The sequence below is a fragment of the Scylla paramamosain genome, chromosome 7 (genome assembly GCF_035594125.1).
Source record: "Scylla paramamosain isolate STU-SP2022 chromosome 7, ASM3559412v1, whole genome shotgun sequence".
NCBI lineage: Eukaryota > Metazoa > Arthropoda > Malacostraca > Decapoda > Portunidae > Scylla > Scylla paramamosain.
In genome coordinates this window covers 23,782,562-23,809,987 of record NC_087157.1, presented here as the reverse complement: position 1 = coordinate 23,809,987, position 27,426 = coordinate 23,782,562, and the positions used below count along the sequence as shown (strand labels likewise).

Below are 27,426 nucleotides of genomic sequence, written 5' to 3'. Positions count from 1 at the left end.
GGATATCTGGGGGGTTAAGATGGCCCACAGTTAGAGGACAATCATTAACTATATTTTCAGCTTCTACTAAGAAGGTTCTCAGATCTTGGTCATCTAACTGGGTACCATGCTGATCAAGTAACACAGAGAGCACATTTCTCACTGTGCATATTTGCCTCTCCCAAACACCTTCCATGTGACTGACATTGGGTGCATTCATGTTAAATACAATCCAGTCACACTGGTCTTTCATGACTTCTTGTCTGACTTAATTGTTATTTATTTCTTTCAAGCATTTCTCATACTCTGATTTGGCTCCTACAAAGTTAGTTCCTTGGTCACATCTCAGCTGTCTTGCAGGCCTTCATCCTACAAAGTGATGATATGCACTTAGGAAGGAACTTGTATCCATGCTGTTTGCTGTCTCAATATGCACAGCTCTACATGCCATGCAAATAAAGAGTACTCCATATTTTTTAAGCTCTTTATGCCCCTCTTTGACATAGAAAGGAACAAAGAAATCAATTGCTGAGTATTTAAAAGAAGGTGATGGTTCTAGTCTGTTGATAGGCAGGTCTGCCATCTGTCCCTGTGTTGTACTTCTAACTTTACGACAGATAATGCACTTTGAAATATGCCTTGATACTAGGGATGATCCTCCTACTATCCAGTATCCACATGACCTGATTTCATTTAAAGTTCTGCCCCTGCCTTGATGATTTGTTCTTTTGTGGTGGTGGCATATTATCAGCTGGGTTATGTGTGATGTTTTGGGAAGGATGACTGGATGTTTGGATTCATCTGTCAGATTAGAAAGCCTCAATCTTCCTCCTACCCTCATGATACCATTTTTTTTATCAATGAAGGGATCTAACTTATAAGGGGAACTGGTCTTGTCTATCACTTTTGTTCCTTTGCCATTGTCCCCTTTAATTAAGGAATTATGGTTAGCAGATGATTTCAGTACATTTATCTCTCTTTGGAATGCCTTTGCTTGCAGTTGTTTTATAATTTCATTTTCGGCTTCTGACACTTCTGCTACATTCACTGGCTCATATGTGTCTCCTTTTACTTTAGTAGTGCCATCACATCTAGGTACTTTTAGGTGATCTAGTGCAGCTCATCCTTCCATTTTATCCAATTAGGTTTGACATAATCTGGCACCTCATCATCCCATTCAACTGCATTCTTACACAATTCTTGTAAAATTTGCTTTCCAGTCAGTATGAGAGGTGACACTAGACCTAATGGATCATATATTGAGCTCACTGTTGACAGAATGCCTCTCCTGGTGAGTGGCTTGTCTTTCAGCTTTATTCTGAATTGAAATGTGTCAGATTCTATGCACCACTCAACTCCAAAAGTTCTTTCTATAGGCAGTGTGTCTTTATTCTTACTAAAATCCAAACTTTTAATTCCATCTGCTCTCTCGTGAGGAGAAATTGCAGCTAATATATCTTTGTTGTTTGATGAATTTATGAAAGTTAAAACCTCCCTTGTAACATAATTCTTTGCTCTGCTGAATAAGAGTGACAGCTTCATCCATTGTAGCTACTGACTTCAAACCATCATCAACATAAAAGTTATTTCTTACAAACTTGGCTGCATCAGATCCACACCCATAGTCATCCGCAGCTTTCTTAAGTGCAAAGTTAGCTACACTTGGAGGTGATGTAGCTCCAGACAGGTGAGCTGTCATCCTGTATTCAGTTTTCTCATTATTAAGGTCACCATTTTTCCACCAAAGAAATCTTAACATGTCTCTATATTCTGGGTTGACCTTCACTTGATGGTACATTGCTTCTATATCACATACAAGTGCAATGCTTTCTTGCCTAAACGTACACAACGCTCCAACAAGTTTGTTGTTAAGGTCTGGGCCTTGTAACAGGTGACTGTTTAGTGACTGGTTCCTGTAGTTTGCACTACAGTCAAATACAACTCTCAATTTCTTTGGCTTTCTCGGATAATAGACTCCATGATGTGGAATGTACCAGACCTTACCATCATTCCTGACTAAATTCTTTGTCGGTACAACCTCTGCATATTTGGTAATCATATCATTCATAAACACCTTGTAATTGTAGAATTACATGAGACTTACTGCAGGTCAGTTGAAATGTGCTTCGGATTTTATGATGCAAATCACCTCTGCCAGCAGTGAGCTTTCATATGAGAGAGACACCATGCTGCTTCGCCACTTCAGACTTTAAAGTGTACGACCACCCACATGATAATTTTTTAAGCAATCCAACGTAACTGTCCAAGTATGTGACACCCTATAGCTTAGGGAGGGAGCGGAGGGCATATGAAAGCTCACTGCTGGCAGAGGTGATTTGCATCATAAAATCCGAAGCACATTTCAACTGACCTGCGGTAAGTCTCATGTACTTCTACAATTTTATGTCTGCAAATCACTCCTCTGCCACCACTCACTTTCCTATGAGATTTTGAAGCCATGTGGGTGGAGTACAGAACATAAGTAATCAAGAATGTTCAATGGGTTAAGAAAACATACGAGAAACAAAATAACTTATTGTGATGAAGTTACATATTCAATACATATGTATGTAATTAATAAAAAAATAAAAAATAAAAATTCCATGCAACTAAAGGTGGTACACACTAACCCAGTACCCCTTCCTGGAAAGTGTCAATGTCCCCAAGAACCTCTTTGTCATAATGCTTGGCAAAAGTAGCTTCCCTTGACCACCCGGCCTTTGCCAAGATATGTGCAATTGGTACCGCCATGGCCTTTGCCCTCAATGCTGCAGCCTGCCTAACGCTGCCAGCTGAATAGATCTTGGTGTCCACACCCGACCTGTTCAGCATAATTCTGAGCCATCTAGCAATAGTGTCTCTAGTGACAGGTTTATGGGGTCTCACAATACTAAGGAATAAAGGACCGTTCCTCTGATCCCCATCAGTCCGAAACTGGGCAGTGCTCTCAATGTACATTTTTAGTGTCTCACAAACACATAGCCTCTTATCAGTAGCGTATGCTGTAAATTGCACATATTTTACATTGAATTTTGGCCGACATTGCTTAATGTTATCCCCTAATGATACACAAATAGAGGTTTCACCAATGAAAATATTGTTCAACACTAACAAATGCAATGTTTGCACTCTGGCAGCTTGCGTGAGTGCCATCAGCATTACTAGTTTCAGTGTGAGTTCTTTTAGTGTAAGTATGCGTAACGGCTCCAGGGTATGCAGCTGTTCCAGCACCAACTTTACATCCCAGGCCTGTGTGTAACGGGGCACAGGTGGTCTCAGGTTGAAGACTCCCCTCAGAAATCTGTTAACCAGAGGGTGATTCCCTGCTCAGCACCCATCCACCACGATGCAAAGTGAAGAGAGGGCTCCCCTCGCTGTGTTAACACAGTCATAGGCAACACCCCTGTGGAAAGTGTCAGATAAAAATTGTATGACATCTGTTAAACTGGGAGTAAGGGGATTGATGTGCCCTCTGTCACAAAACTGTATCCATCTGGTGACATGTGTCTGATACTGTCTCTGTGTCGCTGGTCTCCAGGAGGCCATGAGGATGTCCGTACCCGCTGTCGAAATGCCTCTTGCTCGGAGGTGTTGCCGGACAAGAGACATGTCATCAACCGGGTGTGCTTCATGACAGGGTGTTCCTCCTCTGAAGCCGGATGCTGCAGAATATCCTTCCTCCACATGATTATCCGGGGCTCGGTGATGAGCATCTTCAGGAGGATTCCCATCCAAGGTTGTGATGGCCATAAGGGCACAATGAACCACCCTCTCGCCATCTCTGCACGCAACTTTTGAAGGCATCTGGCAATCAGAGCAAACAGGGGAAAAATGTAGACCAGAGGAAACTGTGACCAAGGTATAGTAAAGGCATCAAAGTGTTCTGCCTCTGGGTCAGGATGCCAAGAACAAAAACGAGGAACCTGGTTATTTAACCTGGAGGCAAACAGATCAACGCTGGGGACACCAAAAATTTTGCAAAGCTCTCTAAAAATTCTCACATTTAATTTCCATTCATGTCTATCATTAAACTGTCTTGAAGCTGCATCTGCCATAGAATTACCACTTCCTGGGATGTGAGAACATGTAATCCAAACATTGTATTCTGTACACCAATCCCAGATTTCCTGACTGATGTCATTACATGCTGGTGATTTCGTGCCCCCCATTTGATTTATATAAGCTACTGCTGTGGCGTTGTCTGAAAATACCTTAATGTGCTTTTCTCTGATCAGATGGGCAAAGGACTTCACTGCAAATAGGATGGCTTGTAGTTCCTTTGAGTTTATATGTAATCCCATTTCAGTCCCGGACCATCTGCCATTAATAGATTGGTCATTAAGGCATCCACCCCAACCCAAGTTTGAGGCATCCATGTAAAGGTGTAATTCCATGCCAGTTCTAAGAATTTTTCTGTCTTGTACGTCAACATTAGTGATCCACCAAAGGAGATCTTTCTTCATGTCAGCTGTGATGTCTATCCACTTGTCAAAATTACCTTTTGTCCGCTGCAATGCTGAGATTTTTGCCATCTCTAGGTACCTATAATGTAATTTCCCCATTTCCACCACGGGAACTGCCGCAACCAAGTATCCGATCACTTTGGCCACATTCCTGACCGTGTCACGACTCCGGTGAATAAGTCATGTGCAGCTTTGAACTATTTTCTCTCTCCTTCTGTCAGGTAAAGTAACTGTCATTGACACAGTCTATGATGTTTCCCAAATACTCCAAACGCTGCGTTGGCACAAAGACAGATTTCTTCACATTAATACAAAAGCCTATCTGCTGAAGTAGCTCAAGCGTTGCATTAATACTCTCATAGCATCCTTCTAATGAACAGTGGGTAATAAGAGTGTCATCTATGTAACTTGTAATGGTGTAACCTCTCTGTCTCAAGGTAGCAAAAACAGGTTTCATTAACTTAGTGAATAGGCGAGGCCCTTCAGAAACCCCATTTCGAAGGCAGGTAAATTGATAGATCTTGCCTTGCCACCGAAAACAAAGAAATTTCTGTTGCTCCTCCGCAATCCTGACTGAATAGTAAGCGTGTCTGAGGTCCACAGAGGCCATGTAATCCCCTTTGTTCACCAGGCGAACCACCTGCTCGAAATTTTCCATTTTAAAATGTTTGTAATCAATGTGCCTGTTTAGTTTTTCCAAGTTTAATATCATTCTATAGCAACCATCCTTATTCTGACGCAGAAATACAGGGGATAAAATCTGTCCCTCCTGTATTATTGTAAGTTTTAAAACCCCAAGGTCTAATAGCTTATCAACCTCTTGAGTGACAATACATCTTTCCTCATCACTAAAACCATAAGTAATATTCTCAGAAAATAAGTGACTGATCTCATCAACTTTAATATCCAAATGGCAATGTGCCACAATGTCAAGAATATTAGGATCATGTGTCAATTTTTTCCACTCATGCACAAATTGTTGAAGCCTGCCTGCTTCAAAATTAGGTCTTACCTCAATTATTGCCGGGGGTTGTTGGTCCCCCGGCCCCTGGAGTTTTTTGCTTCAGAAGTCTGTCGCTGGAAGGTCTGCCTGTGGTCTAGCCTCTGGCCAGAAACGCGGTGGCTATAGGGGTGGTACCTAGACGTAACACCCCGTGAAGGCCCTCTCCCAAAAGAGCCTCTGTCTCTTCCAGCATTGAACCTCCAAGTAGGTAACTGTTCCTTGGCCGTGAACTTAGACTTGAGTCTCTCCGATTCCTCAATGGTCTTGGCCGACTGAGAAACATCGTCGCCAAAAAGTAATCTAGTCATCGGAGCCTCGTCAGAGCATAAATGCGCATATTTTTTATTTATCTCCCTCTTAATCAAGAATCTCCTTGTCAGGTTGTTCCTGTGATGTGCATGTCCAAGCAAGGCCAGAGCTCCATTAAGCATATGGATTTCGTTGGCCACCTCCTGGTTACCCTCCTGGGCAACCTTGTCCAAAACTGTGAGTGACTTGGTGACAATCGTGGCAGCCTTAACTATGTCCTTGCTAATTTCTTTCATACGAAAGTCAGCCTTCTTACCATCTGTTTTCAGTGCCTCCAGCACCTGAGTGTTACATTCAACAGGTGCCAAAGCCGGGCAGTTTCTCGGCCTCTTCACAACATCTGCCTCCATAATTTCCTTGTATTCCTCCTCACGCATGCCATTGTCAAACACATGATTTACCATGTCTGCAACATGCTTGTCAATCTCTTCTGAGATGTCATCCAGTGGGCCGTAAGACCTAGCACACTGCCTGAGGACACTATCCGTGGTTAAAACTTCCTGAAAACCTCCTCCTGGGCAGTCTGCTGTACCGAGGGAAATCCTGAGAAACTTGGGCTGGCACCGCCTCTGACACTTACTGTGGGAAGTGTGTTGACATCATGGCTGGCGACATTAATGCCATCTGGCGCTTTTTCTCTCTTCTTCTTCATTTCCTCCATTTCCGCTCGTAATTCAGCCAAAGAGTCCATAATCATTTGCCAGGGTGGAGCACAGGCCTCTTCCCATGTAGTAGAATCCCTAGCAACCGTAGGTGGAGGCCGGTAAACATCTTCCTCTGAGTCACTGGTAACTCCATGTAGACGTTCTCGCACCGAACCTTCCCTGCTGGTAGAGCTCCTTCCAGTCCTGTAGGAGTCCTTTCTCGAGGATCCTTCGCTTTTATGCTGCCTGTAAGTAGGTGCAGCCCTCAAGCTCAGTGACGGCACTTCTGACATGTTGTCTGGCAGGAGGTAGCGGCAGAACTGTTTGTTTGTCAAGGAGAACGAGAGTCATAAACTCCCTTCTCAGTGCACCAGAACGGGCTCTCCCCTGCTCCTGTATGGATAACAGGGTGATGTTGCAGCCTGCTCCTAAACGGATAACAGGCCGAGGTAAAGCCTTTCCGCTCCAAACCAGGATAACGGGAAGAAGGCTACCTGCACGAAGTCGGAGCGCAGACGTCTGATCATTACGAAAACAACACAAGCACTGAAGTGGCGAAGCAGCATGGTGTCTCTCTCATAGGAAAGCGAGCGGTGGCAGAGGAGTGATTTGCAGACATAAAATCACCTTTGTGTTGATTATCCTTCTCAAGTTTAGCTCTTAACTTCTTGAGTCTCTGCTCTGCTACTAGTTTGTTGTTTGGAAGATTGACATTATCATCTTTAAGACGAAGGGGCAACTCATAATGCCCATCCTTCAGTTGATGTATTCCTTCTTTTATCTTACTCATAAACCTTTGATCTTCATATGATAATGGAGTGTCAGCTGACCTTCTATCACTGAAGTCAAGTTCAAACATATCTCTCACTTGAGAAGGATTAATCATCTCTTTGGTTTTAGTAGGAACCACTAAGAAATTAACCCTCTTTTCTTGATTCATTTCTACTTCTTGTGTCACTGTTCTGTAGACTACCACTGTATCCTCCACTGGACTTGTATGAGGAGAGATTCTACCAATGATCCCCCAACCTAGCTCTGTCCTTCGAGCATAGGGATGCTTCTTACTATTACCTGCTATTAACTCTTCTGCTATAATGGCTTCTGCACAGTCAAGACCAATGAGGAGTCCTGTGTCAACATTTGGGTCATATTTCATTAGTTTGTCAGAGATTGCCTTTAAGTGGGGCCAGTCACAAGCAGTCTCGGGCCTTGGTATCTGACTCTGTCCAGCAGAAATGTTTTCTGTTGAATATGCTGAAGGGATTAGTATTTCCACTTCTTCATTATAACCTCTCACTTTAAGCCCATGAATTTTGGTAGAATCAGTGATTTGTTTTCCACTTATTGTGTGGATATTAAGTGACACTGATGGTCTGCTAACTCCCAGTTTATTCAGAGTGCTTTCCTTGATGAATGAAGCATCAGACTGCTCATCCAGCAGGGCATACACTAAAACTTTATTCTCTTCATTACTAACATGATGTAACCATACAGGAACTGTCATGTCATGTGTCACTGATTCTGTCACTGACTTTATTTGTTACTACTGTGGGTTTATCACCTTTAGGCTGAGTTGCTTGTTCTGGCACCCTTTGGCTCTCAGTTCTTGTCATGTCATCATTGTGAAGAGCTGTGGGATGGTATCTCTGACATACTTTACATACTTTCCTTCTTCTACAATCCTTTCCCTTGTGACCCATTTCTTAAATACCCTGTACATAACCATCTTTCTTTAGCAAATTTGTACATGGTATTACCGTCAAGTTTGGCAAATTCCTTGCAATCATCTAAATCATGATCCTTTGTACAGTAGTGACAAAACCGTCCTTTCCTTTCCTGCTCCTTGGGATACTGTTTGTTGGCTTGTACTTTATTTTGGCATGAGCACACTGGTTTTTCCTCAATTGATTTAGCCATGAAAGTTCTACTCCCTCTATTTTTTTGTCATGGTGTTTGATTCCTTTGGTTCCCAGTTGGCTGCTTTTGTTTGAGTTTTGATCCAATAATTTACTTCCCTACTTACTGAATCCCAGGAAACAAAGGGATTGCTTGCTCCTTTTGCTTCCTTCTGGACAAATTCACTTAACATTTCAAAGGGTGGGTGATGCTCTTCATCACTATTAGGAGTGTTGCTATTACTGTTAGTATCAAGACATGTCATTACTTGCTTTCTCCAGTCATGAACAATATGATCAGGGAGTTTTGCTAGCACCTTTCGCTGCTCTCTAGGGTTATTCAGAAATGACAAATGAGAAGTGTGTTTCATTGCAACTAGACAGCACTTCAAAAAATCTGAGAATACTGTTAATGCTGGACTATTATGCTGAGAGATTGGTAGCCAATTCATTAACTTTTTTGTGTATGCATCAGCTATGATACTTTTGTTTCCAAATCTATCCCTAAGAATTTTCTTTGCTTGCCCATAGTCAGCATCAGAGTTAAAGTGTATTAACATTTTAATAGCATCCTTTGCCTCACCAGTTGTATATTTGTTTTAGTGGGCAAGTCTCTACTAATAGAAGTTCTAGATTCTACGTAGTTTCAAAGTTTTTCATCAACTTGGAAACTCCATGGGTTCTCCATCAAAAATGTTAGGTTCTATTGGAGGGAGGCTTCACTTGGGATCGGGTATGTTAATTGCAAAAGTTCTCCCAGGATGGGAAAAAGATTGACAATTCTGTCTCACATTATTAGGCATGTTGACATTATGAGTGTGTCTATGAGAATTTGGTACAAAACTTTGAGCTGTAGGGTTGAGATTCTTTGCTTGAGGTTCACTAACTATTTGTCCATCTACTTCGTTTGTCATCAATTCATTATCTCTATTGCAAGAGATTCTTCTAGGCCATGGAATGTAACATTTGTGAGGCATGGCTTTGTCACTTTGTTGATTTGCAATTGCTTGTGCTTCCATTTCATTTTGTGACTCTATGTATTGTTGAAGATAACTTTGCTTCCCTACACTTTCATCATCACCTGAAAGCAATTTTACTTCTTCAACTAAGCTAAGAGCATTAAGTTCTGCACTAGTGACTGCTAAATCCCTCTCTTTCTTTTTCTTTAAGAACATTGCCTGGTCTCTAGCTAACATAACTTCTGCCTCTGCTTTTGTCTTAGCTAACCTTGCTTTTGTCTTAGCTAACCTAATTTCTGCCTCTTCTAACCTATCATGATATTCCATTTCTTTTCTAAGTCTGGCTATCTGTGCTGCTGCTTCTTGCTTTCTTTGTGCTGATGAATGTGTTGAAGTAGATGAGACTCTAGAATGTCTAGACCGTTTGCTAGAACAAATTGATCCTTTGTCACTCTTTAGTGCTTTTCTTTTACATTCTATACTTTCTAATATTTCATGGTGAACTCGGTGGTTGTGTTCCAGTGCTTCACTTAGCTCCTCTGACCCTTCTAGCTCTAGTTCCACGAGTTTTGTGTATTCCACATAATACTGATGAAATGCCTCTATTACTTCTAATTCAAAGGGGCTAATTACGATGTTTAGTCTTTTCCTAATTTTACTGGTAACACTGTTCCACTTATGCTTACAGGACTCTGCTCTTCCCTTGGTTACACTGACTTGATATTCCCTTCCTTTGTTGGTCAGCACTCATCCCCTGACACTAACTTCTTCATTATAAGCTTGACCCTTGTCCACTTGCTCATCCTCACCTTCCCTAAGGCCATCTACGACATTAATTTCCTCAGTATCAGACATATTTAACAATTTAATTGTGTCAATACTGAGACACTGAAAGAGCAATTAAAATTACCACTCTAATACTAGCTAATTGTGGGTAATTTTCGTTCACTTCGGCTACTGAATTCATTGCACATACATACTCTTATACTTTCTTGCCTGTGACTATGGGTTCTACAAAATGGTGGCAAGGCACTGTGGGTAGAAGGGAGTGGTTATCGTCAAGGGTAGAGCTGATCCCGGGGCCTCAGAGGTCAACCTATAGGCTTACGTCAGCATCCCCTTGTCACTGTTGCTACGGTCTCACGTGGAACCAATTTCTTGCTTGTGGGACGAGTTCTTATGTGTTGGAATGAGTTCTTACTGTAGTCACACTGGCAGGTCTTCATTAGCTCTCAGGTGGTCTGTTTTACTGATCACACCCATCATTGTAGGGTCGAGGAAAGGAAGTTCTCTCTCTCTCTTGACATTTATTGATGAGGTAGGCATGACCGCAAGAACTGCAAACAAGTTCTTGATCTCAATTTCTTAGAAAATAACATTATACACTGATAATAAACAGTTTCAACATATAACAGTATTCGTTAACAATACATGCAATCAACTTGGCACTATGACAATCAGTTTTTACTACAAAATTAAAGTATTTACCTTGGTCACCATCCTGCCCATCTTTGTCTGAGCGCGACTTGGCCATGAGTGATGCCCGCAGGTGACCAGTGGGTTAACCACACTCTACTAACAAGTGAGCATCAGCTATGGTGCTTAGTATAGCATTGAATACTGATACTTACACATATTACACGTCTTCATGCAAATAGAAAACTACTGAATATTTCACTTATGATTACTGAGGAACGATGACGTGAGGTACATACGCTTTAGATACAGTAACACAAGGAAATATATATTTTTGCAATATTATAGTTGACATGAATCTAAGCAAGGAGAAAATTATGGTTGGCTAAGAACTCATACATGCGAACTCTAAACAAGAGCACATGCTGCTGCCACACACCTCACATGCCTCTCCACTGCTTTGTCTGCTGCTGCCCTGAAAAATTTCTCTTCCCAAGAAAATAGACCAAGAACCTTTAAGTAATGGAAGAGTCTATTAATACTTCTTCTTTCATCATACAGAATTACTACCTAAAATCAACTGAGTGATGTACACAACAGTTTTTCCCAAGGGTGGTGACGCCTGTCATCTGGTGGCGGGATGTGAATCGTGTTCTGTAGAAATCAAACACTGTATGTTGTGCCTTACCACTAATGAAAACGCTTATTGTTTATCCAGTGTTGTAGGTTTTAGTGACCAGCCATAGTTTCAAGTGATCAAGTGCACATGCACCTGTTTTCACTGCCAGACGTATGGCTCATTTACTCCCAGCCACGGCAGTGCACAGACCTCCCTGGGCTCCCTCTTTTTATTACACTCTTTATTCTCAGGAGAACATTTAAGCATTGGCCGAGATCTGTTAGCTACTATGCCACATCACACAATTTCTCTTTAATATATCAGTCTGTTTTTACTTTTTATTAGAATTCAAGTATTAGATATGGATTATTTATCTTATCAAACCATTTGGTACTATTAATGGTTCAAGTTTTAAGATAATAGGATGCTAATCTAACCTAGCATTACCTAACCTAACTTAAATGATGTGTAGCAATACCTAACTTAACCTAACATTACCTAACCTAATGTTACCTAACATTGCCTACTACTGCTGCTGTCAAATGGTGTCGGCTGAAGACATTTGTGCGTTGCTGTGGCTGGGAATGAATGCGTTGTACATCTGGCAGTAAAAATGGGGCTGCACATGCACTTGATTACTTGAAACTTGCTGGTCATTTGAACCTACTACACCGTGGCTGGGAGTGGATGCATTGTACGTCTGGCTGTAATTATGGGGCTGCACGTGCACTTGGTCACTTGAACCTACTATACTAGTGATGTTTTCTCATACTTAATACACTACTCCCAGGAAGAATGAAAATCCAAGAAAGCTGTAGACAACAGGGTTAAGCTAGATTCCTGGCACCTAGGTGGGTTTGTAAGCTCGCAGCTGATTGGCTGCACCACTCTCTTGCTAGTGCTTATGTCAAGCCACATTTTACATGCTAGAGTGAGAAATGTTTTTATATTATATGCCATAACTCACTCCATAAACAGGATAGCCTGTTTTGGTTGACACCATCAGACTCAGCAGTGGCTGCAGAATCAAGATGTATTGTAAAAAAAAACTTGGTAAAACAAAAAGAAAAATGGCATTACAACGAGTTGAACTGAAGGTGTTAAAAAATGTTTATAACATGTTTTACTTATGCTTGCTGTTTTCAACAGTTAATCATTGAATGGTGAAATATATTATTACATTATGTAGGAAAAACTCTCATGAACACGATATTGTCATCAAAATGCAGATAAAACTTCACATATTGAAAAGTCATTTATAACAACATGTCATTTGTTGCAACCATCACAGTGGCACGACACTTGGCGTGATAGTTGGTGATAGGTGAGGGTCCTGGATATGGGGGACAGTGCAGCAGCGACACAGTGGGAACCTTCCAGAATAATATATTGTTACAACCACAATTCCAAGTCCCTTTACAAAGCAGCAGCACCTGGACTAGCTTCACGGAGCTACCTCTTGTGTGGACTCAGTGCAGGGCTCACATACAGGTATACAGGGTCCCTTATGACTCCTGCATCCTATTCACAACTGTCATAACCCCAGGTCACACTAAGTTGAGGTCGCCAGACTGTTTTACTGACCCACAGACAAGGGAAATACTCCAAACAACACTTAACAACCACTGCTGCAGCAGAATTGACAACCACATCTAGGAAAAGCAGTTAACATACAATAACACACATATGGTCAAAATATAATACCGTGTTGGAGTTCCACTCATCGTGACAGTCCTCCCACTGCCCAACAAAGTGTTATAGCCTCAAGCTGAGTAGTAATGTTTACTGCCCCCTGGATGACAGGCCTAATCAGGACCTGAGGAGGGAGTAAAGTTCACTACACAGCTAACTACTCAAGTCCTCTGAAGCTGAACTGCATCAACCTGCAGTAGCATTTAAGACAAAACAGGGTTGCTAACAAAAGACAAAAGAAACTACTACGAAAGAGTGCCCATTAACACACAGGAGGGTCAGTCACCACTCACTGCGCAAACTTGATTTGTACACTCAACTTGTACACTCACACAACTGAGGAGTTACTTTCCTGAGTATAGTGCATGGTATACACAACTACCCTTACTGGCAGACTTCTATGTAGATTTCTATTCTACGTAAATAGGCCAGGATGTATGGCCAGTAATGACTCACTTATACCCTTAAAGCAACTAATCCAGCTAACTAGTATCCCCCTTAGTCTCCTTCAAATATTAGAGCATGTCTCAGTACATCTGCTTCTTCCAACTGCTGGATAGTGACTGCTCTGATGGAAAGTGCCCTGAACAATTTCCTGCACCGTTGCTATGGAGAGGGGGTGCAAGGAGAGAGGGAAGGGAGGTAATGCAACATATTGCACATATGGATGTATGCCCACACACCATTCTCCACAGTGTTGAATAAAATACTTTACTTTTATAAATTCTACTGATTAGACAAGGGGGGATATATATATATATATATATATATATATATATATATATATATATATATATATATATATATATATATATATATATATATATATGGATAGATAGATAGATAGGTAGATAGATATAGATAAATAGATAAATGTGCATTTATGGGTATACTGGGATTGAAAGATTGACAAAATTTATCCCACAATACCTCAGCTTTCATGAATTAATTCCATTCAAACTTGTAATAAAAGTTTGCTGAAGAGAGGTGTATTAGAACAGCCTCCATTATATAAATGACCTTTGCTTTTCTGAAGAAAAGTTACATATTTTCATTGTACAATTCTTTTGGTAGGCTTTTCTTTTCTTTTCTTTTTTTTATTTATCAACATAGCTCAGCTTCCCTAGCCAAATTATGCTTTAAAAAGGATTAAGGCAATCCTGTTGTAACATAACCCAGTCTCTCTAACCAAATTAGGCTTTAAAGAAGAGTAAGGCAATTTTTGCTGTAACATTACAATATGTAAAAAAAAAAAAAAAAGGGATAAGCAAAGATAAAAAAAAAGTACTATTCTTCACATATATTATGATGACCATTATCAATCTAAAATCAGTTTGAAATTTTCAATTAATCTAAAATTTTGAGTAAGTTTATTTTTACCTGTAGCAGGCATAATCTTGCTTAACTTCGGCAATTTTGGGACGTGACATCATAGTTTTAAAAGTGATTGTATAACTGCCACAAAAAAAATATGCTAAAATATTATGTTTTCATCTTTCCAAGTCTTTTTTTGTATCAGTAAACAACATACAAATTTTAGTTACCCATAACTTACACACAAGTGAAAAAGGATATGAAAACCTATAGCCCTTATGAGAGAAAATTATGAATTCTCATAACCATCAGTACAATAATTCTGGGTATTATTTATAACTTTTTACAAGTACTGTCCCAGTTGTTTGGTGCCTGATTTCACTCAGTCTCCACATACCATGCCAAGCATCGTGCTGCCGTGATGGTTGCCGCAAGTGACATGTTACTTTAAATGACTCTGTGTTTTCAATATGTGGAGATTTATCTACATTCTGATCACACTATTGTGTTGGCAAGAGTTTTCCTACGTAATGCAATAATATATCTCGGCGTTCAATGACTAACTGTTGAAAATAGCAAGCATAAGTAAAACATGTTAAACATTTTTTAACATCTTCACAGTTCAACTCTTTGTAATGCCATTTTCCTTTTTGTTTTGTCAAGTTTTTTTTTAACAATACATCTTGATTCTACAGCCAATGGTGAGTCTGATCTGATGGTGTCAACCAAAACAGGCTATCCTGTATATGAAGTGAGTTACGGCATATATATATAAACATTTCTCACTGGAGCATGCAAAACGTGGTTTGACATGACTGCTAGCGAGAGAGTGGTGCAGGAGCTGCATACAGAAAAGATCATAAGTCTGTTTATGAGCTGGATGGAGCTCATAAACCTTCCAAGAGTAGCTGATAAGCCTTATGAATAATGCAGAAAAGTTCATGTTGGGTTATGAGTACTCCTGGCATGTCGATATGAGTCATGGAGAGGACTCCTAAGAAGTTTATGAGCTACTCACAAGTGATAATGGTGGAGCATTGACAACAACTGGTAACACAGCCTGAAGCATTTTGGTTATATCTGGCTAGATTTTCTTGAAAACTTTAATTCAAAATTTTGTAAGAATTTAATGACTGTTACAAGGAGTGAAGGTGGTTCACTCGAATTGTATGTCTGGCACACTATTCATGCATGTGGAGGTCCCCAATTGCTGGGTAGACCCATTGAATATACACCGGGAGCAGCACGGCCCAAGGCCTCACCCAACCAAACCTAACCAAACATTGATTAACGAAACTATCTTATGCCAAAGTAGTTGAGTTAGGTTAGGTGAGGTTAGGTTTGGTTTAGTCTAGATTGGTTTGATTTAGTTAGTGAAATGGGTTAGAGGGAAAAAGAAAGGAAATGCACTGGGCTGAATGATTGGGCAGCACCGCATATCTAAAATTGTATCCTGAAAATATAGTCTTGCTATTAGAATAATGTTTAAGTAAATAGTATTAAGCAGTTGCATAACTGCAGAGCTGGCTCTATGCTGGCAAGGTGTACTGCTGTTGGTTGGTCCTAGACTTCTTGTGACTTGTAAACCGAGATGGACAACGTCTGCCGCCAAGGTAAAATCTACACATATTCTTTTCAAGGTATAATATATTGATAGATTCTTATTTATATACCTAGCACATTAACAAAATTTCTATATTTCACCTTAAAGTGATAACATACCACCATATCCTTATTATTGTGATAGAAATGTTTCCAACCAAATGTTAGCGCTATTAGTAGCGGAAAATACACAGGGTAGCGCCTTCTTAGGGCTAACTCATAAATCACTTAGCTCATAGCTAGGAGTCACCTTATGAGTTACTCTGCATAACTCACAAGTCTAGCTCCTAGCTATGAGGAGAATTTGAAAGTCATGAGTAGCTTTAAGAGGAGCTTTTATGAAGTTTTTTGCATACTAACCCAGGAATCTAGCTTAAGAGAACAGTCTACATTGTGTATATATATATATATATATATATATATATATATATATATATATATATATATATATATATATATATATATATATATATATATATATATATATATATATATATATATATATATATATATATATATATATCTATATCTATATGTGTGTGTGTGTGTGTGTGTGTGTGTGTGTGTGTGTGTGTGTAAAGAGGCACATGTGGTATGATTTGAATAGCAGCAAATACAAAATTGATACAAAGCAAACACTCCTTTCTTCAGGTTTGGGCGACGGCTGATCATAATCCTCGGCCTTACATTGTTCCTGATGATTGCTGCCTGTTCCAGTTGGCTGCCAAACCTTTCTCTTATCTTCATTGCTCGGTTTTGTATTGGCTTCATCTACGTGACGTACATACAGAGTGTATATGTCATAGGTGAGTAATAAGAGCATGTACCTTCAGTGACACCAGCCATGTGCTGCTGAATCATACAAGGTGTTTGTGTTGCTATAGGTAAATTTTTGTCATGCACAAATGTTAAATGAGGTTGTATGATCCTTGTTTTTAAATGTGATAGATGCATAGGAGATTAAAATGTCCTAAGACAAAAATAACACTGTCTTTAATAATGGCAGTCTTAATCATTACCGTATGTTAATTGATACTTAGGAACATATATTAAGAAAATGCTATACAATAAGATGAAATAAAGATGATGATTATGAATAAGAAATCAAGATGTTTGGCTGAGGCACAGTATAAAAATGTTTACATTAGTGCAGATACAAGATGCATAGTATGTAGAGAATGAATTTGTTACTTTTTCAGTGATGGAGACAGTACCATCATGGATGAGGGCCACAATGGGCATCTTGGTGGCAGTGGGATGGGCATTGTTCACCATAGTTTTTGGAGGTCTTGGTTATATGTTGCGGGAGTGGAGAGAACTGCAGATGGTGTCGTCACTCCCTTTCCTTCTTGTCGTCCCATTGTTACTGTAAGTACTGTATTTCCTTGAGCATATGTCGAGGCCAGATATTTAGGTAAAAGACAGGGGGTCGACCTGAACAAAGAGATAAGATTTCTTAGGTTGAAAGTTCAAGGATTCAAATGTGATAGCAACTCTTGGGTTTAAAAATGAAATATTCACTTACCATGACCAGTAAACAAGACAAATCTTTACCAGTTAGTAATGAAGAGATGTGTTGTATCTATAGACTGAAGGAGAGAGAGAGAGAGAGAGAGAAAGAGAGAGAGAGAGAGAGAGAGAGAGAGAGAGAGAGAGAGAGAGAGAGAGAGAGAGAGAGAGAGAGAGAGAGAGAGAGAGGCCTGCTCCTCCTCTGTTGTTGTTGCATGAATCATTAGTACACTTGTGGTTTCAGCATATATACATGAGTGTGGACTGGGTTGTGTTTGAGGTCAGTGGATAAATGAAGCAGTGGGGGTACTGGCCAACACAATCATTTTAAGGATAAAAGCTATGTATTGAAAATTACTAAACCCTGATGATAATTACAATGTTGTATTAGCAGTGGTGGTGTTAGTAGTAGTAGTACTACTACTATTAGTAGTAGTAGTAGTAGTCATAGTGGTAGTAATAGTATCATTATCATTATAAACCAAATACAAGTGGTAGTACAGAAGAGTGTGTGTGTGTGTGTGTGTGTGTGGTGCAGCATTTTTTTTTTTTATGGCCAAGGACAACAAAAATACAATAAAAAAAAAAAAAGGTCCACTGAGATAACAGTCCTTGAATAGGGTCCAAACTGGTAGTCAAGAATTTGGGATAAGTGTCTAGAAACCTCCCTCTTAAAGGAGTTCAAGTCATAAGAAGGTGGAAATACAGAAGCAGGCAAGGAGTTTACCAGAGAAAGGGAAGAATGATTGACAATACTGGTTAACACTTCCATTAGAGAGGCAGACAGAATAAGGGTGAAAGAAAGAAGAAAGTCTTGTACAGCGAGGTTGTGGGAGGAGGGGAGGCATGCAATCAGCAAGATCAGAAGAGCAGTTAGCCTGAAAATAGCAGAAGATAACAAAAGATGCAACATTGCAGCAGTGAGAAAGAGGCTGAAGACAGTCAGTTAGAGGAGAGGAATTGATGAGATGAAAAGCTTTTGATTCCACCCTCTTTAAAAGAGTGGTATGAGTGGATCTCTCCCAGACATGTGAAGCATACTCCGTACATGGACAGATAAGGCCCCTGTAGAGAGTTGGCATCTGAAAGGGTGAGAAAACTGGCAGAGACATCTCAGAACGCCTAATTTCATAGAAGCTTTTTTTAACTATATCTCGTAGATGAGATGTGAAGTTTACAATTTACAGTGGACCTTGAATAACGAATGTAATTGGTTCCATTGAGGGGTTTGTTAAAGGAAAAGTTTATTAGGCAAATAATTTAATTGGTTTCACAACATACAAAATACACAAAAATAACACAAAAAAATACCAAAAATCACTAACAATGGCCCTCAAACTTATGTAAATGCCAAAGTACACAAGAATAACACAAACATTTACCCAAAATCACTAAAAATGCCCCCCATACTTGGTTGTGGAGGATACTGATGGGTCATCTGGGTCAATCTGGTCATCCTGGTCCCCCTTCTCAGCTTCCTCTTCAGCTTCAATCCTGCATTTCTTGGCTGGTGGTTCATCTTCTGGGTTGTCGAAATAGTTCATCGCATCCCGCCCAACACTGTGTAAGCCCATGCAGTTCCGAGAACGGAATAACCATCCTTTAGAGGCAACAAAGTCACCCACTGCAGTTACACTCGTACCACATGCCTCTGCCCTCAGCTCATCATAGATTTTTCTCGCCTTTTCACATATAAATGCCTCAGAAATTGAATCACCTGCTCGTTGCCTTTCTCTTATCCACACCATTAACAAGTTTTCCATTTTATCTGTAACACTGTTTCTTGTTTTCACCAACTTAGTGATGCCCTGTGGAGCCGTGGCAGCCTTAAATTTATCTTTGTCCTTGATGATGGTGCCAATGGTGCTCTTATTATGATCATAAAGGCGACACAACTGGGTGATGGTTGCTCCTTCCTCATGCTTCTTGATGATTTCCTTTTTCATAGTGACTGTAATAGGCTGTCTTGTCTTCTCCAACTTCTTCATGCTGTCCATATTGTTGAATGCTGTCTTGCTCACAAAACGCTGCTAAACAAGGCTAAACAAGGAGCAAACACTAAGAGCAGCCTCTTGTTTATGCTTATGGTGTGAGGAACTGGAGCAGTGTTTCCAGGTCACTTAATGCCAGTGTTGCCAAGTCTCTTTATGCCAGTGTTGCCAGGTCTTGTTACGTTATTTTCGCCAGTTCGTTATTGAGCTTTTAGTTTGTTTTGTAGGTTGTAATATTTCAACTATTTCAGTTCATTACCGAGATTGTTTGCTGTTCAAACCGTTCGTTACTCAAGGGTCCACTGTAGATTATAAGTAAAGAACAGACTAAGAAAGTTCAGTGTAGAAGAGGGGGACAGTTCATTGTCACTCAAGAAGAGGGGATAGTTGTCTGGAAGGTTGTGTTGAGTTGATAGATGGAGGAATTGTGTTTTTGAGGCATTGAACAATACTAAGTTTGTTCTGTCCCAGTCAAAGATTTTAGAGAGAGCAGAAGTCAGGCGTTCTGTGGCTTCCCTGTGTGAACTGTTGACTTCCTGAATGGTTGGATATCTACGAAAAGACATAGAAAATTGCAGGGTGGTTTCATCAGCATAAGAGTGGGTAGGACAAGAAGTCTGGTTTAGATCACTGATGAATAATAGGAAGAGAGTGGGTGACAGGACAGAACCCTGAGGAACACCACTGTTAATAGTTTTAGAGGAACAGTGACTGTCTACCACAGCAACAATAGAACGGTCAGAAAGGGAACTTGAGATAAAGTTGTGGAGAGAAAGATAGAAGCCGTAGGAGGGTAGTTTGGAAATCAAAGCTTTGTGCCAGACTCTATCAAAAGCTTTTGATACTAAGGCAACAGCAAAAGTTTCACCAAAATCTCTAAAAGAGGATGACCAAGACTCAGTAAGGAAAGCCAGAAGATCACCAGCAGAGCAGCCTTGATGGAACCCACACTGGCAATCAGATAGAAAGTTATGAAGTGATTGATGTTTTAGAATCTTCCTGTTGAAGATAGAATAAAAAAATAAGCAGAAGTTAAAAGCAATAGGATGGTAGTTTGAGGGATTAGAACAGTCACCCTTTTAAGGAGCAGGTTGAATGTAGGCAAACTTCCAACAAGAAAGAAAGGTAGTTGTTGACTTGAAAGAGTTTGAATAGGCAAGGTGCAAGCACAGAGGTGCAGTTTCAGAGATCAATGGGAGGGACCCCATCAGGTCTGTAAGCCTTCTGAGGGTTTAGGCCATGGAAAACATTACTGCGAAGAATGTTAATAGGTAGCATGAAGTAGTCAGAGGGTGGAGGAGAGGGAGGAACAAGCCCAGAATCATCCAAGGTAGAGTTTTAAGCAAGGGTTTGAGCAAAAAATTCACCTTTCTCTCTCTCTCTCTCTCTCTCTCTCTCTCTCTCTCTCTCTCTCTCTCTCTCTCTCTCTCTCTCTCTCTCTCTCTCTCTCTCTCTCTCTCTCTCTCTCTCTCTCTCTCTCTCTCTCTCTCTCTGCTTTTTTTTTTATTTAAACATTTGCAGTAAGTACAGTGATATAATTAGGGAGGACATATTGGTAACTAAAGTTTACACTATTGTGTGACAAACTATTGTAAAGCTACGGTCCACATATTTACAGATACTACTGACTACACACTGCACACTGTACACTGTAAACTTCAATGTCAAGGTGGCTGCTGCTGTAGCCATCTGTGGGGGGCAACCTTTGCTTGCTGGGTGGACATTTGCCTGATGTCCATAGCAGTGGTGAAGGCATTCCACAGCCTGTCCATTGTGGCAGTAAAGGCGTGCTGGTGGGTGGTGGAGTAGGACCTTGGGACCTCCAAGAGGGAGTTGTTGCTCAGCACCGTCCTCGTGCATCGCTCAGACCTCCTCCAGGTGGCCCTCAGATCCACCAGGTGCGGCATGTGCTGGACCTGGGCTTTGTGTAGCACTGCCAGGGCAGCAACTCTCCTGTGGTGCTCCAAGCAGTCCAGTGCTGGAGCTGCTGTGCCAGTCTGTTGTGTCCACTGCTGCTGCTGTTGCCATGGTTACTGGAATGGTCTCTGCTGGTCCCCTCCGTGGATAAGGCGTTCTGCCCACCTCTGTACCTTATCCAGCAGGCTGAGGTGACAGCAGGCATTTGACATCCAAGTGAAGGGGGCCTACTTCATGACAGGTCTGACTTGGGCCTTGTACAGGGTCAGCAGGTCATCAGAGGTGAGGAGGTGCTTCACTTGGCACAGCAATGTCACCTTCAAGGAGGCATTTTGGGCCACCTTCTCAAGGTGCTTGTCAAAGCACAGCTGAGAGTCAATCTCCATGTTGACGCTGAGAGTCAATCTCCATGTTGAGGATGTCAGTGCTGTTCTGTAGAGGAATGATGTCTTCCCTGAGCCTCAGCCTTCCATGCAGGTGGTCTGCATCCTCCCCAACACATGATATTACCATGGCTTGGGTTTTGTTGGGGGCAAACTTGACTTGCCACCTCTCTGTCCCCAGGCCATCACATCGTCCAGCTGTCTGTTGACGGAGTTTATCTCCTGTACTTCACCCCTTGAGTAGGATCAGAGAGAGTACAGTCATCAGCATTGGCACAGGCTGTGGGGTTGCCCTGTAGGATGTCATTCAGGTAGATGTTACACAGCGTGGGTCCCAGGACTGACCCTTGTGGAACAGGCCTGCACTGGGTAGCTGGCTGAGGTATGTCTTTGCACCACCACCTGGAGACTCCTGCCAGTGAGGTAGCTGGAGAACAGGTGGAGTAGCTCCCCAGCGATGCCTAGCTGCTTGAGCTTTGCTATCAGGCCTCGATACCACACATAGTCAAAGGCTCCAGCTATGTTGAGGGCATTCACTAGGGAGGGACGGCCAGTGTCGAGGGCGTCGTGCCAGGCCTTAGAAAGGAGGAGAAGGAGGTCTGAGGTAGAGCAGCCTTTTCTGAAACCAAACTGCTTTGGCGGTGGTGCCAAACTGCTTTGGCAGGTGGTGCTGCTTGAGGTATTCAGTGAGTTGCTCGCTTATGATCCTCTTGAAGATCTTACTTGAGTACGGAGAGGAGTGAGATTGGCCGGTAGTTACCTGGCTCAGACCTTGACTTCTTTTTATGCACGGATGTGACTCGTGCCTCCTTCCATAGTGACAGCCAGACCCCTCGCTGCAAATAGCAGTGAAAAATTTGTGTGAGAGGGGCAGTGAGCTCATCAGCACCCTTTTTGAGGAGATGTGGGGTCACGCCGTCAGGACCAGGGGCCTTTCTGGTGTTGACATCCCTCAGGTGTCTTCTGATGGTGTCCTCAGAGATGGCAATGCCCTCCAGTTTCAAGGCAGTGAGGTGGGGGAGGATGGGCAATTGCCTGTCTGGCTTTGGAGTTTTCATTTTTTCAGTGAACTGGCGGGCGAGGAAGTCTGCTTTATCTTGGCTGGAGACAGCCATATCCCCATCAGGCTTCCTAAGGGCAGTGATGCGTTCATGAGAGGAGACACCTTGCCTCTCCTTTATTAATCCCCACCACTGCTTGGCATCAACCTGTTTGTAGGCCAGCTTTTGCCTCATATCTGCCTCCCACCTTGCCTTGGCCCACTTAACTGTCTTTGTCATGATCTTGCACATTCTTCTGTGTCGGGCTTTGTTACACTGTGGGGTGCCTCTTGTACTGTGTCCAGGCTTTGTACTTTTGCTCAGCAGCAGTCTTGCATCTGTACCTAAACCAGGGGTGGTCCTTTGGGCTGGTTGAGTACATCCTGTGTGGCACATGTTGCTGCTGCAGTGTGCAGAGGACAGTAATGAGGGTCAAGGTGTGGGTCCCTGGTGAATATTGAGTCCCAGTCTATCAGGGCCAGGACCTGCCGCACAGCAACCCAGTTGGCGCAGTCCCACAGCCAGGTGACTTGCTGATGATCCTCATCATGCGCCAGGGCAACGCTGACAGTCGTGTGCACTGCATGATGGTCAGAGCTGCCCACATGGTCAAGAGGGTGGCACTGAACACATTCTTGAGGCAGGTCCGTCAGCACTGGGTCCAGGGAGCCTCCATGCTGACATGTAGGAAAGTCCACATGATTGTGGAGTCCCTGCACTGCTGTGAGCTCTGTGAAGGCCCTCATCACCAAGTGGTGATTGAGGTCACCAACAATCACTACGTGCTGACAGTCGTGAGTAGTCATGATGTCGTCCAGGCGGTCTATCAGATAGTGAAGCGCGTTGTTGCCATGCCACTGTGGCCAGTACACAGCACAGAGCAGTAGGGAGCTCTTGTCTTCGAGAATGATATGGAGGAACAGCATCGTGGGGATGTCAATGGGGAGTGTGTTGACCTGTAGGCTGTCATGGAAGCACACTACCACACCACCTCCTCACCCACCTTGACAGTCACTCCTGATCCAATGGGAGTAGCCAGGAATTTTGTTACAGGTGATGACACACGTGTTGTCGAGAAAAGTTTTCACTGTCACCACTACATTGAGAACGAATGAGTGGATCAGTACCCTGACGTTAGTCCTAAAACCCTGCACATTGGCTGACAGGTCGTGCAGGCTGCTAGTAGCCATGTTACTGGTGGGTTAGTGGCTGGGAGTTGTGGGATGGATGGAACCAGAGTGGGAATGTGGTGTTCAGCGCTGTACGGTCGGGACCAGGGGTTGGGGGCCGCTCTGACAGGATTGCTCTTATGAGGCGCTCTTGTCTGGCCTCAGCTGTTTGCGTGTAGCAGCTGGTTTCCTTGTGGCTGCAGCGCAAGCAGTACTTACACTGAAGGCTCCTGGCTGCCTCTGCTTGGTGCTTGCGGCAGTGGTCTGCGAGGTGCCCTTGTCTACCGCAGTAATCACAGATGTCCTTGTTACAGTGATTAGCTGTGTGGCCTCGCTTCCTGCACCGACACACACACACACACACACTCTCTCTCTCTCTCTCTCTCTCTCTCTCTCTCTCTCTCTCTCTCTCTCTCTCTCTCTCTCTCTCTCTCTCTCTCTCTCTCTCTCTCTCTCTCTCTCTCTCTCTCTCTCTCTCTCTCTCTCTCTCTCTCTCTCTCTCTCTCTCAGTGCATTTATGACTTCATTCATGCTGTGTGTGTGGTGTGTGAGTTGTGGTTCCATACAGCCTGTGTGGGGCTCAAGGCCTCCACCAAGATGCTGAGCCAGAAAAACATTATGTTTTTGTGTGACAAATGTCTGGAGAAGGAGAAGCTGAAGACCAGGAAGGAGGACATGGTGGCCAAGGAAACACAGACAACAGCAATAGTGACCAGCATTAAGGACATGCAGACGGGGGACATCAAAGATAATGATACACAGGCTGTGAACGTCCGGCAAGACCTGGAAGACAAGAACATGCAAACAGAGGAGAAAGACCAGCAACCACGAAGAGGGCCAATGATGAAGAAAATAATTTAGAGGAAGTCTCCAATCTGCGTTGTTGGGGACAGCATGGTCAGGGATGTAGGTTCCCACCTCAAAACCAAGATGATTGGGAGCTCACAGGAGTGCCTGAGGGGAGCCAAGATCCACGAAATAAAGAAGACAGTGACTGAGAAGACCCAGAAGTTTAAGAATGGTCTGCTTGTGATCCAGGGTGGCAGTAATGACCTGGAGAGGATTGGAGCACAAGAAACAGTGAGAGAGGTGGTGAAGGCAGTGAAAGCTGCTGAGGACAAGAACCTGAGTGTGGCCATGGTGGGAGTGATCATACGGCCAAGAGGAGACCAGTATGAGTAACCAAGAAGATGATCAAACTTCAAGATCCAGGAGGAAATGCTGAGAATAAAGCTGGACTGGCTGAGGGGCAAGAAAGGCAACATCAGCCTCATTGACCTGGGCACTACCCTGACGGAGGGCGTGGACTTCCTACCAGATAGGTTGCACCTCAATGAAGTTGGCAACAAGAGGATGTGCAGGTGGCTGCGTGAGTGAATGCATGCAAGGTCCACCATGTGCATGGACTCTGCCTGAATGAGGGATAGGAGTGTAAGGAAGGGAAGACACTAGGCAGGCAAGGTCATGTATGAAACTTGGTTATATGAATGTGAGAGGATGGGGCATTGGCAAATTTGAAGATGTATACAGGGAGTTCAATGAGTAGAGTGTGGACTTGGTAGGAATAACTGAGAAACACCGGAGGGATGTGGTGCGAATGGAAGGGAGTGAGTATATGATGGTAGGGAAGGGACACAGTAAACAGAAGTTAGGAGGCATAGTCTTGCTCCACAGAAAGATGAGGAGCCTGAAAGTAGAAGAGTTTGATGTAGTAGACAGTGCAGAGGGTGAGGACGTGTTAGCTGCCCAAGTGGAGTGTAGGAATGAGCATGGTAGACCTGAGAGAGTAGTTGTAGTGTACATGCCAGTGGAAGGTGAGAGAGCAGTTAGCGAGAATAGCAGAAAGTACTGTATATTGAAGAAGATTGCAAGAGATCATGCTGGAGAGAGAGTAATTAATATGGGAGACATGAATGCACACACAGGTATTTTAGGTGAACAAATGAATAGGAATGGTGAGATGCTTGATGAGTTTGTGAATGGGATGGACCTAGAAAACCTGAATGAGACACTGACAGTGACTTGGTATGCCAGGAACCAGGAGTCTGTGATTGACTACATGCTAGTGAATGGGAAAATGTGTGAGATTGTGGACTGCATGTGGATAGATGAGGATAGAATGATTGACATTGTCTCAGACTATAACATGCTGGCATTAGAATGTTAAGTTGAATGGAAGAGATGGAACAAATGCCAAGGCTAAGAGGAGAAAGTGGAGACTGAGGGATGTAAGACGGGAGAATTTCCTGGTAGACTTGAGTGAGAGAAACTGGGAGGATGAAAATTTGAATGGTGTGGAAGAAATGAATGATAGTTTTGTGGAGAATGTGAGAAATGCAGCAGCAAGCCAGATAAGAGCAAGTCCCAGGAAGCGTGCATATAAGCTATGGTGGAGTTACGAAATTAGGAATGCTAGAAAGGAAAGGAAGAGACTAAATAGGGTGTGCAGTCAGTTGAGAAAGAGGAGGCATGAGAGTGAGGAGGCTAAGAGTGAGTACCAAAATGCAAGGACAGCATATGTGAGTCAGCAGTGAGTGATAAAGGTGATAAAGCAAAAAATAATGAATGCTAAAGTTAGGTGTGAGAGGAGTGTGATTCAGTCCCTAAGAGAGAAAGTTGCTGAAGGTGGCCGGAAATGGTACAGATTCCTGAGGGGTGAGGGAATGCCTGACAATGAGAATGTGGAGAGTCTGAAGGTGAATGGAGCAGTGGTGACAGATAGGGAAGAAATGAGAAGAGCAATAAAAGAGTTCTGGGAAGAGATTGGAGGTGTAGGTGAGGTACGTGATGTAAGAGGAGGGTGTGTGACACTGGAGAGGAAGAATGCAGATGAGTTGAATGAAAGAATCAGCTGGGAGGAGGTGGAGAAATGTGTGAATAGGCAGAAGAGTGGGAAGGCAGCAGGGCCAGATGAAATACCTTATGAGATGTACAAAAATGGAGGGGAAGTTGTGATTGATAGAATGACTGAATTATTTAACCAGGTGTTGGAGGAGGAGAGACTGCCAAGAATGTGGAATGAATGCTGGGTGACTGCTGCATAAGGGAGGATACAAGAGTAAAAATGAGTTGAAAAAAAACAGGCCGATTGCATTAATGAACACAGTAGGTAAAGTTTTCAGTGCATTGTTGAATGAGAGATTGTGTAAGTGGATTGAGAGAGCTGGAGTGTTAGGTAAGGAACAGAATGGATTTCATGTGGACAGAAGAGCAGAAAATAACTTGTTTGTAGTGAATGGAATTATTGAAAGAAAGAAGAAGGATGGTAGTAAACTGTACTTAGGTTTTCTAGATATAGAGAAAGCTTATGGTAGAGTGAATAGAGAAATGCTAGGTAGAGTCTTAGAAAAGATTGGGTTGAGTTCAAAGATAGTTAACATGGTGCAAAGTATTTATGTGGACACAAGAGCTAGTTACAGACTAGGGAATATAGAAACAGATTGGGTAAAGAGTGAGAGAGAAGTTAGGCAAGGCTGTATTTTGTCACCAACCCTTTTTAGCTTGTATACAGAGGAGTTAACA

The 27,426-nt window shown here is 42.4% G+C and overlaps 1 protein-coding gene across 1 annotated transcript in view; it reads left to right on the top strand.

The window, feature by feature from the left end:
- The window catches only part of LOC135102244 (organic cation transporter protein-like), a 125,839-nt gene that overhangs the window by 35,136 nt on the left and 63,277 nt on the right, over window positions 1-27,426 (top strand). Inside the window, exons 6-7 of the mRNA XM_064007124.1 lie at window positions 16,547-16,701; window positions 17,095-17,263. Of these exons, the coding sequence (XP_063863194.1) occupies window positions 16,547-16,701; window positions 17,095-17,263 (324 nt within the window). The remainder of the gene's footprint in view (window positions 1-16,546; window positions 16,702-17,094; window positions 17,264-27,426) is intronic.